This window comes from Arvicanthis niloticus, chromosome 16 (genome assembly GCF_011762505.2).
Source record: "Arvicanthis niloticus isolate mArvNil1 chromosome 16, mArvNil1.pat.X, whole genome shotgun sequence".
NCBI lineage: Eukaryota > Metazoa > Chordata > Mammalia > Rodentia > Muridae > Arvicanthis > Arvicanthis niloticus.
In genome coordinates this window covers 38,052,645-38,067,592 of record NC_047673.1, presented here as the reverse complement: position 1 = coordinate 38,067,592, position 14,948 = coordinate 38,052,645, and the positions used below count along the sequence as shown (strand labels likewise).

At 43.2% G+C, this 14,948-nt stretch overlaps 1 protein-coding gene across 1 annotated transcript in view; it reads left to right on the top strand.

Moving 5' to 3' along the window:
• Wwc2 (WW and C2 domain containing 2) overlaps window positions 1-14,948 on the top strand; it is a 166,079-nt gene that overhangs the window by 55,710 nt on the left and 95,421 nt on the right. The window contains exon 2 of the mRNA XM_034520119.2: window positions 13,075-13,184. Within this exon, the coding sequence (XP_034376010.1) occupies window positions 13,075-13,184 (110 nt within the window). The remainder of the gene's footprint in view (window positions 1-13,074; window positions 13,185-14,948) is intronic.

Here is a 14,948-nt window from a genome sequence, read left to right as displayed (position 1 = left end):
TTTAAGTTTTTGTTTATTTTTATTTCATGTGTATGAATGTTTACCTAACTTGATTTACTTCAGTGTATCATGTGTATGCAGTGTCCTCAGGCTAGAGGAGGTCACCTGGTCACCTGGGACTAGAGCTAGTGACAATTGTGTTTTTTTGTTTCCTCTCAGAGGGTTATTTCCCTTTATAGTTCAATTAAGCCAGGTGGTGAATTAAAGGTGGTGAATACCTTTAATTCGAGTACTTGGGAGGCAGAGCCAGGCGGATCTGGTTTCTCAAGGAGCTTCTCAAGGAGCTTCGAACTGGTCTATAGAGTAAATTCCAAGACCGCTGTTGCAGGGCTGTTGTACAGAGAAACCCCATCTCAGGGAAAGATTCAGTTGAGACAAACACTCAGTTTGGCATTCCTGTTTCATCTGAATAGAGCAAATTCTTAAGCTATGTATTTTATGTTGTTTTGATTTTTTGTTTCTATTTAATTTTGAACATACTTGTACCTGTAGAATCTGCTAACTTACTACAAATATATCCCTGATAAGGCGGAGTTGGTGAAAGCCCTCGGGGATAGAACATGGTTTACTGTACACTGATGATAGGGGTTTCTTTCCTAACTCCTGTACTACTGGTCTAAGACTGGGCAAGGCACTGCTCTCGTGGTTCATCAGCCTTTAGAGTAAAGGGACAGTGTCCGTGAGCAGTGATGGAGAGTTATTTTTAGAGCTCACCCAGCCCAGCCTGTGTCACCTTGTCCCCTTTCCAGCACTCAGCCTCATGACTTTTGTTTGCCTCAGATCGAGTCTGAGGCTAAGCTCAAAGGGCATGCATTTTTGTTTATGACTAAGGGCTGATCTCTGAAGTTATCAGACATTCCTCACATTCCATATGTCTAACTTTTAGTGCTTGGCGGATCTGGTGCTATGCCAGAAGAAAACACAGGCTAGCGAGGAGGAGGGAACACCACCAAAGAGTCTCCACAGAGGTAGAAAATGCAGCCATATGTTTAACTAGCACAGCAAACGTGTGGTATGGAATTGATTTGTAGCACGTTAATGCCATTCCTTAGGCTGCTTAGGAGCATTGCTCAGTTTTCTGATATTTGAGTCTTGAAATTCCGATCTAGGAGCTTTAGAAAATCCGTGATTCTTTCCATCTGTATGCGTGTTGTGCTCAGGGCCAGCGCACGATGTCTTAGTAAAATAAATACTTTCGAAGGCTAGTAAGTATGGCGGGAATGACTTAGTGTGACTGATGGGAGCCTTGAGTACTTGTGGTCACCGGAGCCGGACACACTGAACATGCTGAAGGAGGGCCAACTGCTGCTTTGTCTGCCCAGCACTGCGGGAGATGTGGCGTGCGGGGAGGAAGACAGTTTCAGCGGACACGGAGGGTTCTGTGACAGACAGCGCACTTGTATTGGTCCGCACTGCTAAGGTCTAGTGACCCCTTTCTTATATAGCAAGTCACCTGAAGATTCAAATTAGGAAGTACTCATGTCAACCGTCACATGGTCCATTGATCACTAAAATGTGTGGTAAAAACTCAAATCTGTCTTGGCCAAATATTACATATACTACAAAGATGTCAAATTGGATTCTAATGTCAATAACTTAAAATGCAGATTTTGTAAGTATCCCAATCAGAAACTTTAATCTCTCAATCTCCCTCCCTCTCTCCCTCTCTCCCTCTCTCCCTCTCTCCCTCTCTCCCTCTCTCCCTCTCTCCCCCTCTCCCCCTCTCCCTCTCTCCCCCTCTCCCCCTCTCCCCCTCTCCCTCTCTTTGGTATTCATCAGGAATTAGGGAAAGCAAATAAGAAGAATGTTTCCTCATCTTAAGTAAGGCATCTTATATAAAATATGTGTATAGATATTCTGTAGAATCTGGCTATAATTGAATTATATCTAAATTAAAAGAAAAACTTTGTCCAGTGTTCCTAAGAAAACCAGTAATGTGTAGACATCCAATTTCTACATGTCGACAATCTTTGAAATAGTAAGCATGCTTCTGGATATGCTTTTCGTCCAGCATGGGTGGCTGCAGGTGTGCAGAAGCTGTCTGACTCGTTTACCTTCTCACAGCTTTCTTTGGAAGAGTCAGACTGGACTTAATTGTCTAGGAATCTGGTCTGATGCCTTTGTGGCCCACAGTGCTGGAGTGCCTGGATGGACCAGAGGTCTCTGCTTCAGGTTGCAGGCAGAGCACTGAGTGCACACTTCCATAGGGACCAGTTAGCTAGAGTCCTGTCAGTGAAAGATCATGCTTTGCTAACTAACCAGCTAGACCTCTGATGTATCTGAGCACTCTTTTCAGAAAGAGAGGTTTCATGGCCATGGCAACCCAAAGCTTTCCCCAGTCCAGCACCTTGTTCTCCTGCATAGTTTGTGCGTGTGTAGCTGTGTGACAGACAGGTGCCACCTTTCTGAGGTCACCTTTACATCAGACAACATACCAGTCTGTCTTTAACCTAGAGCTTATCCAAGGCTACTTGATATGGCATTGTTTGAAGTTCCCATCAGCACCAGGTTGTACTGCAGAGACCAAACAGACAGTGATCTCACGGGAAGGAAGTAAGTTAGCAACATCACAAGGCCAAGGTGCAGCACTGGGTGAAAAGTAAACCCCAGTGTGTTGCTTATGTACAAAGCAGGCTCCATGTAAAGTCCAGAGACAGGTACTTGTTATAGAAGGTACATCCAAGGAGAAGAATGTACATAGGAACTCGAGTATTTGCCACAATAATGCGGTGTTTTACAAAGAAGGTGCAGTCTAGTAATTTCCTGATAAATTTTAGTGCTTGTTTGTTTGTTTTTGTTTTGTTTTGTTTTTTTGACTATGTATCCCTGGCTGTACTAGAACTCACTATGTAGACCAGGCTGGCCTCAAACTCACAGAGATCTGCCTGCCTCTGCCTTCTGAGTGATAGGAGTAAAGGTGTGTGACACCATGCCCAGTTCCTACTAACATTTGCAGAACAAGATTTAAAAAAATGTTTTCAAGAGACTACAGCTGCTGTGTGGAGAAGCGAGCACCGAGAGACTAAACTTTGGTGGCGTTCAGCAGCAGACACACCAGCGGCTTTGATTAGCGACGTGGTGGTGGAGAGGCAGTTGTATGAACTGAGGACCAGCCTGTAGGACTTTGATGGACTCAGTAAAGGGCTGTTGGAGGGGGGGCAGCCTCAGTGCCTCCTGGGTGTGACTTGAGGATCTGAGTTCCTGCTGCTGCCATTTTCTAGGATCAGATTGCGGGCACAGATAGAGGTGAGGGATGGGATTTTGGAGGGGGAATCAAGTGTTGTAGTTTATGTGAGTTCCCGTTTGCTGTGTAGTAGGCGGTCCTGTGGCACTGTCAGGTACAAACAGCTGGCGAGTTTATTGTTTTTTTAATTTTTTAATTTTTAAAATTTATTTTATTTATATGAGTACACTATAGCTGTCTTCAGACACACCAGAAGAAGGCATCAGATTCCGTTACAGATGGTTGTGAGCCACCATGTGGTTGCTGGGAATTGAACTCAGGACCTCTGGAAGAGCAGTCAGTGTTCTTAACCGCGGAACCATCTCTCCAGCCCCTATTGTTTTTCTTTAAGGCATATCACTGATTGGTATCATCCCAGAGATGATGAAGGCTTCCTCAGCAAGGCACTGAAATTAATCTTAGAGATCGAATCTTAAAGGACAAACATGCTGAAAAGGAGAACTGGGCAGAAGATGGGAATGGGAAGGAGAGAGGTTGCTGGTGCAGGCCTGTTAGGAGAATGGGCTTTGGCTGCCTGGGTCGTAGGTTTGCTGGGCTTTCCTGGACTCTTCTGGCTGTTCAGTCGCTAGTGTCAGGGCCCCACACTGTGGGTGTCCTGCTCCTAAGCTGTGAAATGGTGGAGCACTCTCCTTTGTCATCTTTTATTTTTCTGTTAATGAAAGTATCTTGTTAGAACTAGAAGTTTTCTTTCTTCCCCAATGTTGGGTATTTGTAGAACACTATGTCATTAATTTTTGCTAACCATATTAAAGGAATCTTAGAATTATTAAATTGTAGTATGACAGGTAATGGCCTAGACCAGGAAACTTTCTTGTAGGCAGGGTCGTCGGGTGAACTTTGTGTATGAAGGGCGTCCATGAGTGTGGACCCAGGCAAGTAGATTTCCTTACCTCTGAAGACAACTCCCCTTTTAACAAATAGGGAGTCTTCAGGTAGGTAAAAGAAAAATCAAGGGTTTATTTTGAAAATATTGTTCTGTTCTCAAAGGAGGCCAGATTTGTAGCTCACTTCCTGAAGAGTTTCAGCACATGGCTAGACAGCAGCAGTGCAGGAATTCCTTGGTGCATGCCTGGGGGCTCACTTTATGTCAGTCTGGGAATGAATTGTTGGTTTGTTTAGAACTCTTTCTTACACTGTGCCGTGTTACTTGACAATGAGGATTGCTTTGTGTTAACCGAATTTACTCACCTACTTCTTCTCCTCATAACATGTCATTACTTGAATAATTTTCTGACAGTGTCATAGGAAGATGCAACAAAACATAATTTGTTTCCAAAATACATGTGTGGGTGCCACTGTGGAAATGCCATCCACTGTAGATGGTAACCACCAGAGGCTGCCATGTACAGGACAAGGGGTGGACACCTGCTCAAGTCGTATAGCTTGGTGTCATGGTAGCTGGAGCTTGCTTTCATCTTTAACGGAGTAGCTCTCCCCCGGCAGCAGGCATCACTGCACAAGGAGCTCAGAGCTTTGTGGAGAGCTTGTTAATGAGAGAGCTGACACACTGGATTTCTGGGAGAGGAACTGGATATTTTTGCATTGCCAAAAAGTTGCAGCAGCTTCTGGCCAGAGCAGTTGGATTGAGCTTCCTCAGTTCCCTGCTACAGTAAAAACAAACAAACAAACAAACAAAAATACAAACAAACAAAGAACAAAAGAAGAAAATTAAATGTTCATTCACAGGCAAAGTAAGTTGTAAGTTTTATTTAACCTCACAATCATCTGTAAATTTTGTTTTTTGGGTGGGATGTCTTAAAATTATATGTATCTGTTGACTGTATATTTGTGTGAGTACGTATGTGTTGTGATGTGTGTGCAAGTGTGTTTGTGATTGTGTGCCTGTGTGTGTGGAGTGCACGTGTGGAGGTCAGAGGACAACTTGTAGAAGTCAGATCTTTCCTTCTACTACGTGGGTCCTGGTATGGTTCTCAGGCCTTTGGTCACCGAGCCCCGTGCTATCTATCCATCGTGGGTACAGAGAACCAAGGTTGCAGTGGAAAGTAACTCATGATCATACATTTTCCCCATATTTCTTTTCTTGTGTCCTTTTTGATAAGCCAAGGAGAAAATACTTTCACCTCACAAATCTTGAATACCTTTCTAATACTTATCAGTGACCCCATTGGCAGGAGCAAACAGAGCAGTGCCGTGAGCTCGGGTCCCTGATGGTTCTATAGATTGATTTCGTCTTCCTGGTATTCACTCTTAGTGGCTGTGCTGGTAAAGAACTCGAGTGGAGGCGGGTTAAGGAACAGAGCCCGACATGCTTCCAGGTCTTGCACAAACTCCCCCTGGCAGGTTTGCATACTTGCCCTCTTTTCCTCTAGTCGAATTTGTCACATGTACCTGGACTTATCTGGAATTAATTGTCATGTAGAGAGCTAGGATTCAGCTTTTGTCCTCACTAACTGGCCAGCCAGCCTTGCCAGCAGTTAAATATAGCCATGCCTTTGTCACATTGGAGATAAGTAGTATCTTCATGAAATACTTACAACTTCATGAGATTGACATTCAAAATGTGTAAAATTCTGCTGTAGATACAATTGTGAGATGAAGCCAATCAAGTAGTGTAGGAGCTGCCACCTCACTACAGGGGGCACACACACAGCTCAAATCTGACCCCCAAATGCTTCCAAATCTAAACCCCTGTGAGCCTCGGACAGCACCGCAAGTGAAAACTCCCACACTGTAAAATATCACTTCATGCATAAAAGTATTAAAATTATTATATATAAAATTACCTTCAGGCTATGTGTAAGTTGTATAAGAAGCATAAATGAATTTTACGTTTCGGTTCGGGTCCTATTTCCAGAATAGCTCACAAACTTGCAATATTAAAAACAAACAAACAAACAAATAAATAAATAAATAAAGCCAGAAGCAGTCTGGCCTCACTGGCCTCCTCTATGAGTAGTAATGAGATCTCCCCAACTCTAGACAGTTTCCAGGCACACACATTCTCTTCTGTGGTGTGGGGAACCATCGAAGAGGAAAGCCCACGTGCAGGAGAACATCTGTGAGAATTGCATTTTATTTTGTTCTTTAATGTGCATGTTGTATGTGAGTATTCATTCCCGTATGCATATGTAGGTGCACATGTACTTGTGTGTGCATGCATGGATAGTCCAAGCATCCAGCTCCTTTAAAATGAGTTTTCTGCTGACCTGGAGCCTACCAAATAGGCTAGACTGGCTGAGTGAGCCTCAGCCTCCTTTCTCCAACCCTCCAGCCCTGGGATTCTAAGTGCAAACCACCAGCCATTCTCAGCTCTTTTTTTTTTCCCCTTAAGGTAGGTTCTGGGAATTGAACCCAGATCCTCAGGCTTACAAGACAAGTGTTTTACCTTCTAAGCTATCCCCTCAGCCCAAGGATTACAGTGTCTTGGCACCAATATATGTTTAAAAGGCACATCTAACACATTGAAGTTTGCAACTAAAAAAAAAATTGACATTTTTTTAATTGTAAAAATGTGCATATTCTTTGTTCAGCTACTAGGAATTTACCAGGAACTTTATGAACTAGGAAAGTACCACACTATTACAGTAACTCACTATGGGAAATGAAGGGGCTTTAATAATAGTGCACACTGTTGGTTATGTAGTGTTTATAGTGAGAGTACATGGTGGTTTGACTAAAAATGGCTCCAGTAGACTCATAGGGACTGCCACTATTAGGTGGCGTGGTCTTGTTGGAGGTGTGTCACTGTGGGGGCAGGCTTTAAAGTCTCAGATACTCAGTCTAGATGCAGTGTGACAGTGTCTTCCTGCTTGCTGCCTTTGAATCTGGATGTAGAACTCTCACTACCTCTCCAGCTCTGGAGGCTGCCTCTCCCAAACTGCAGCTCAAGGGCACTATGGATCCCATTGGGGCAACCACAGGACCACACAACTTCCCGTCTCTACGGACAGTCTTGTTATGCCTCCTTTAAAGAGGCTGAGAGATGTCTGTCTGCGTGCTGCCATGCTCTCCACTCTGATGTTAATGGACTAAACCTCTGAAACTGCAAGCCAGCCCCAGTTAAGTGCTTTCCTTTATAAGAGTTGCTGTGATCGTGGTGTCTCTTCACAGCAACGGAGACCCTAACTATGAAAGAGTGTGAAGGAGGCATTCATGTTTTAAGCATATGGGTGCTTTGCCTGCCTGTGCGTCTATGCTGCTTGTGTGTGCCTGGTGCCCTCAGATGCTAGAAGATGTTGTCTGGTCCCCTGGAACTGGAATTACAGACAGTTGTGAGTCACTATATAATGTTGGGAATTGAACCTGGGTCCTTTGGAAAGTCTATCTGAGTTAACTATGTAGCCATCTCTCCAGCCTTAAAGGATGTATTTTTAAAATCGATTCAAAACAACAGTGTATATATAGCTTATTTAGTATGATCTCAACTTGGTAAAATGTATGTATTTTTATTACTGTACATATGTATCTGATTATTTACTAAGCACAGCCTCCTGAGGAAGCATCCTGTTGCTGAGATTACTCAGCTATAGTAAGGCTAAAGGGATTTTTAACAATTCTCCTAGCTCTGCAGTTTTGACAAAAGTCCCATAACAGGACTGTCTCAAGCGAGACTGGAGGTTTGTGTGGTTCTGTTGTTGGCTCGATGGGATCCGTAGTGCTCTTGAGCTGCAGGCTGGGGGACACACAGCCTCACGGTGGACTTCTGTTTGGATAACAATCCCTTAAGAACCCCTCTTCCTTTTACAGACATTCCTACCTTCTTTTCTGGCATGGCCACTTACATTCTCAAGCCATTTTTTCAAAACCAAGTAATCTGACAAGCAAATAGTCCCTGGCTCTTAGCAGGGAGCAGAGTTCAAGTAAAGTGTTTGCTTGACTGGTTTGCTTTCCTCAGCAGAGTAAAAGCGCTAAAGAGAGAAGAGAGAAACTTACTAAGGTGCTGGAACATCCAAGATGCAGGCTGATTCATAACGCAAGTGTAGTAAATAAAAACAAATCACAAATTTAACGCAGTACTGGAAGATTTCCTGTCCCAGTTGTCAGGCAATAAATACGTCAGCCTAACGCCAGCCTTCATAGAGTTACTTGCTCAAATGCACTTACTATTAATGTATACAGATGGATCCCTTTAAAAAATAACAGAGCTACATTATGTAGCCCTGGCTGGGCTGGAACTTGCTATGCAAATCAGGCTGGCCTCAGACTCCCAGGGACACGCCTGCCTCAGCCTGCTTCCTTCCAAGTGCTGGGATTAAAGGATGTGCTACCATACCCAGCTGTAAATGGACATTTTTGAAAAGTATAATGTATAATCCCCCAGCCTCCTGTCATTTATTTAATCAACATTTCTCCTGTCCTGACTATGCTGTGAGGCAGGCTCTGTGCTCAAGGACATCAGGCAAAAGCAGGGCTGAGGGGAGCTTGGAGCGCAGAGCATGCTGGGGGCGATGCCAGGTAGCACAGGGTTCCTGGAGTCCCGGACAGTGGAACAGTATGGCTGGGTGAAGTAAATCAGCATGTGTAGAAAATACTTTATTATTATTATTATTATTAGTGTATATGGGGGGAGAAAGAGCACACACACACACACACACACACACACACACACACACACACACACACACACAGAGCTTTCTTAGAGATGAAGAACAGAGCACAGCCTTTGGGGGTTGGTTCCCTCCTGCCAACATGGACCTGCTAAACCACCTCACTGGCCCAATTCTTTTATTTTTATTTATTATTTATGATAATTCTAAGCCTTGCATGTGAGTGAAAGTAACCGACTTTTCCGTTTTATCACCGGAACTGCGTTTCCTCACTGAGGCGAAGCAAACCCAAACGAAACCTCCATAGCTTAGCAGGCTCGACACACAGCCTCGGTGTTATTGAACTTGGCATCTCTCTTTATTATTAGGGATGTTGAATGTTTCCCCGTTTTTAGTTATTTATTGTCTCTTGTAAAAGGACTTTATTCACTTGGCGTCTTGGCTTTCTTATATGCTTGTTCCTACCTTCTAAAACAACTTACTGAGGCAGCGTTTGTGTAACGTGGATTAACAGTCCTTATGTGAGCAGCACAATGACATTTAATACAGCCACCCTAGACTGCATTCAGAGTGAAAGATTCCTGCTCCCCACTGGAGTCCATAAGGAGTCTGTCTGTCCTACCATCTCCTTGTCTTCTGGGAACCAACCATTTACCTGTATTCTGCTCTTATGGATTTATGGGTTGGGTGTTAATTTTATGTGATGGAATCATGCAATCTTACTTTTTGTGCTTTTCTTTCACTTAGTGTTTCTTTTTAAAATTATTAGTTTAATTACTATATGCAAAAACTTACCCCCTTTTTAAAAACATACACTATTGTAAGCACTGAAGCGTTTGTCAGTAGTATATCTGGTCCCCCAAACAACAGCATAAATGGGGTGCTGTTCCAAAGGCCTGCCACTTGCAAGTATTGCTTTTGCAGAGGGTACTGCTGAGGTGACCACATAGCTCGGCCTTAGGTGCAGAGGGGAGGCTGGCTAGAATGAGCAGTGCTTGGAAGTGACTGGCTGAAAGTAAGAATGGGAGGTTTGCAGAGAGGCCCTGTTATGATGGGGGACTGAGTGTGTTTCTAGGTCAAAGGGCAAAGGTTAACTAGCCTGTCACAGTAACTTCCCATTAGCAGGATGGCACCATAGCTGTCTACTTGATTTAGATTATCTGTACCCATATATATATATATATATATATATATATATATATATATATATACACACACACACACACACACACATATATATATATACATATATATATAATTCTAATCTGATGGTTTAGTCTTTAAACTTTGACATCTATAAATATATGCTTAGTGGTTTTACGTATGGGGAGAATACAGCAGAATTTATGCTATACAGATGCAGAAAGTAAAGCATAAAATTTCCTTTTGAAGTAACACTGTAAAGAAGATTTTGCATTAACTTTTTCATGACTGAGAGCTTCTGAAGGATAGGTTCTCTGAGTTTATAGTCAAATTTATACCTACAGATGTAATGTACTTACAACAATGACAGTTAAATAAGTTCTCACTGACCAGTTCAGAGGGAAAAAACCAGAATAATTTGCAAACTAACCGACATCACCACAGCCTGTGATCATAATACACTACCTAGAGCTTTTAGGAGTTTTTCTCATAATGAATATATGTGTGTCATACTCAGGCCTACATTTGGTGTCGATTTGGTACCAGGCATAAGGTCTGTCTCTTGTCATTTAAGCTTGCCTTTCTTTCCATCTCCTCAACCCTCATTTCTTCACGCTGTCTGCCACGTGACAACCTGCATCCAAAGTCAGAGAAACAAGAGTCCTCGGGTCGAGTTGGGCAGTAGCACAGTTGCTTCAGGCCAGACAGGCATTCTCAGGGAGCTGGGCGCACACCAGGTCATTTTCTTTGGCATTAGATCTTTTGATATTGTATGTAATTCCTTTATCAAAAGAAAAATATTTTTCTTGTCAGCTCATTGGCATGAGGTAGATTTTGAGTTCAATTCTAAAACAAGGATTTTTTTAAAAAAAAAACTCAAATTGTGTTCAGACTTACTCCATGATTTCACAGTAAAGTAGACAGATGGTTTCATTTGAACACACTCTTTTAACATCTCTGAGACTCATTTAACTCGACCAACAGACTGAGAAGTTTACCGTTCACCATACTGTCTAGCTGTTTCAGTTAGGGTTCTGTTGTGGGAAGTAAAACACGAGGAGCAAAACAAGTTGAGGAGAAAGAGTTTATTTCAGCTTCTGTCCACGACTGAAGGAAGTCAGGACAGGAACTCAAACAGGGGAGGAACCTGGAGGCAGGAGCTGATGCAGAGGCCATGAGGAGCGCTGCTTACTGGCTTGCTCCATGGCCGGCTCAGTGTGTTTTCTTGCAGCGTCCAGGACCACGAGCCCAGGGGTGGGCTGGGCTCTCCCAGATCAACCATCAATCAGTCAAGAAAATGTACCACAGGCTTGCCCACAAACCAATCTGTCAGGGACATTTTCTCAATCAAGGCTCCTCTTCCCAAATGACTCCAGCTTGTGCCAAGTTGGCATAAAACTAACCAGCACAATTAAAATGTATCCCTCTCCCCCATCCTTTTGAGGAAAACCAAAATACTAAAACCATATCAGGTACTGGGGCTCTTATAGCTTACGTCTAAGGACAGAGGTTTAAACCTACATCTCTCCTTGGTACATATGTTAAGCTCTTAAAAGTCTAGGTTAGGCTCAAACTTTAGTCTACAGTAAGTAGAACTACCCGGAGCACATATGTTGCTAGGACCCAGAGTTTGTAGATTTACCTTAGAGTGCAAGACGTGTGTTTCTGTTGCTACAGTCGGTCCTGGGGCACAGTTCAATAGCATGAGGATTTGGACCGCGAGTGACTCAGTGCCACTTGGGAGTAAATGGGAGGATTCATGCCAGGTTGTATCAGTAACCACTGATAATGGCCTAGAGAGTGTTCTTAGGTAATCGCTTTCTGTTTTCACTTGAATCCTAGGGCAGGTAGTTAAGTTGCTGGAAGGGCATGTGGATTAGGGGGATTACCACTGAGAGAGAGAGAGAGAGAGAGAGAGAGAGAGAGAGAGAGAGAGAGAGAGAGAGAGAGAGAGAGAGGGTTGGGCGGTTAGGAAGATTTACGTCTTGGCTGTATTAGAGCTGGTTGCCCTCAGGATTGACTGTGCCATTCAAAGGCCAGAGCCCTCAAATCCATGTCTAGATTTCATGCCACAGGGAAGGTAAGTGAAGAGGTGGCAGGGTTTTGTGTCCTGGAGGGACCATTGTAGTTGGGAATTCTGAGATTTCCCAGCATTCTGAGTAGACAAGATCTTTGCTCTTGGATGGATGACATGATCTGGGAAGTGGCCTGTAGAGATCTTCGTTTCTCTTCAGCACAGGGAGAACGGATCGTGGGTGATTTCATATGTGAGAGCCAGGCCAGCGCTGTGATGCCATACTTGATCAGAAGACGTGACTGACGGTAGCTGCCCTGAAGCAGGGCATTCCTAGCCTGCCACAGCAGCCTGCTATGGCTGCATGAGTAGCCAAGGAAAATCCATGAAGCAAAATGAGGGATGTGATGGGAAAAGTCAATCAGAAACTATGTCTAAATCTATGTTCTGCTGAAAGAAGACTATGTCATTTCCCCATCGGTTTTAAAGAGAGAGGTAATGAGACAGAGTCAGTCTTGAGAAAATCCTCTTAAGAGAGAAATCCTAAGGCATTTTGAAAGGTGAGATTATATTGATATATGACTACTGGATGTGCATGGTTCCATCAGAAGTGTGTCCTTTCAGGAAGGATTTATAGCAGACGTCATCTTTAGACATATAAATCAGTCAGAGCATCCAAATCCGAAACTAGGGTAGCCTGAGATATGTATGTAAAGAAAGTAGTCAGTCAGTCTGTCTGTCTGTCTGTCTCTCTCTCTCTCTCTCTCTCTCACACACACACGCACACACACACACAAATGACATTTAAAAATAAATTTTAGATGCGATAATACAAATTCTAGGAACAATCAAGAACTAAAAGAAAATGTAACTTAGCTGTTTAACTTGCAGTAGGGATACTGACTTTTTTTTTTTTTTTTTTAAATATTTAATGTATGAGTGCTCTATCTGCATGTACACCTGCATGCCAGAAGAGGGCATCAGATTCCAGTATAGATTAGATGGTTGTGCGCTACCATGTGGTTACTGAGAATTGAACTCAAGACCTCTGGAAGAACAGACAGTATTCTTAACCAGTGCATCATCTCTCCAGCCCCAGGGTACTGACTGTTGACATGTCTGGTTTGATGGACAAATCACAGTGTGTTTCCTCTGGTTTGTTGTAGGTTAACGAAGCCCCTGTCCTTCGCTGACTGTGTTGGGGATGAGCTGCCATGGGGCTGGGAAGCAGGGTTTGACCCTCAGATTGGTGCCTACTACATCGATCACATCAACAGTAAGTGGTCTTTTTGGTAAAATAAAGTATATTAGAAAACAAATCTAGAAATCTGCAGGCAAGTCCTACAAAAGGATAAATGTTTTACAAAGTAAATCGCCTTATTTTAAACATGTGTTTTCTTAATGTCTAGCACTCAGCTCCAGGGCCCACTTAAGCACTTGGGGTGTATATGAAAAACTTTGCATGGAGAGAGAAGGAAGAGGGTGTCTGGGCTGTCTGCTGGGCAGGCGATGGGTCTAGAATCCTGTATAGGTCAGTGGGGCTGTGTCTGTGGCCATCGCTGCTTCTTTCTATGACCCTGACCCTCCTGATTGCAGTTCTCTCATGCTTGTCTCTAAACACACATATGACATGGTGTGTTAAAGTCTGAGCTGGGGTGACCTGGCCTGGGTGCAGGGGTGTGCACACACATCAGTGGCTCAGGAGTCAGCAGAGCTGTCTGGAAGCGACCAACCCCTTTCCTGTTTCCTCCCGTGTGCACAGTTGTTTCTGGCTTGTTGGGGAGCTTTTGCTTTAATTGCTTTTAGGTATGTCAGGGAGTGTGTGTGTGTGTGTGTGTGTGTGCGCGCACATATGCGTGAGTGCAGTGCCTGTGGGGTTCAGAAGACATCCCCTAGATCCTCAGGAGCTGGGGTTCTGGGCAGTTACAAGATGAGCCCTGTGGGATGCTGGGAACCAAACTTTGGTCCTCTGCATGCACAGTAGGGCTCTCAATAGCACTGAGCTTTCTCTATCCTCCAGCCATACACTTCTTGGGTTGTTGTTTTGTTTTTGTTTGTTTGTTTCTTTTTGTTTTTATTTTTTATTTTTTGAGACAGGGTTTCTTTTTGTATCCCTGGCTTCCTAGAACTGGCTGTGTAGCCAGGCTGGCCTCAAACTCAGAGATTTGTCTGCCTCTGCTTTCCTGAGTTCTGGGTCTAAAGGTGTGCACGACCACCTGGTGATACAGTTTTAAAAAAATACATACTTGTAGTATTTTTTTCTTCATTGTGTATATGCGACTACATGTTTTCATGAATATTTATTTCTTTATTGAGCCCTTTAAAAGGTTACTCAAGTTGTAACACACAGAAATCAGGATGGTCCACTTTATTTCATTTAAAATTGTTTCATAGATTTGACGGAGCCCATAATTAATTGATAGCCATCAAAAGATATATAGACAGTACTATCTGATATCTTTAGTACTATCTGATAGCATTATATCAATACCCACCAGTGACAGTTGGTAGTGCCCTATGTAGGTATGTGATACATTCTTTAAAATATATAATGTATCTTATTGTATGTGTGTATGAATGCTTTGCTGCATGCCTGTGTGTGCATCGTATGTGTACAGGTGGCCACAGTGGTCAGAAGACATCCACTTCTCTGGAACTGAAGCTTTGGATGGTTGGGAATCGCCATGTGGGTACTGACAGCCAAGCCTGGGTCCTTTGCAGGTGCTCTTAACTGCTAAGCCGTTGCTTCAGCCCTACATAAGACATGTTTTGAGAGGCCCCAAATAACTTATATTAGCAGGTAGGTGAGATTCTTACAGGGAGGTGGGATTCAGAAGCAGAAGGAACAGATACTCTAAATCTATTCTAAAGAGCATGTGGACAACAGCACACAGTTCATGTGTGTGCACACATGTGTGTGCACATTTGATACTTAGATCCCAGTACCTTGTGCATGTTAAACCATTGTGCCTTGTTAAAGTTAGCTTTAACTTTATGGGGTTTTTTAAGTTTTACTTATTTTTAAGTAAATTTTTATGTG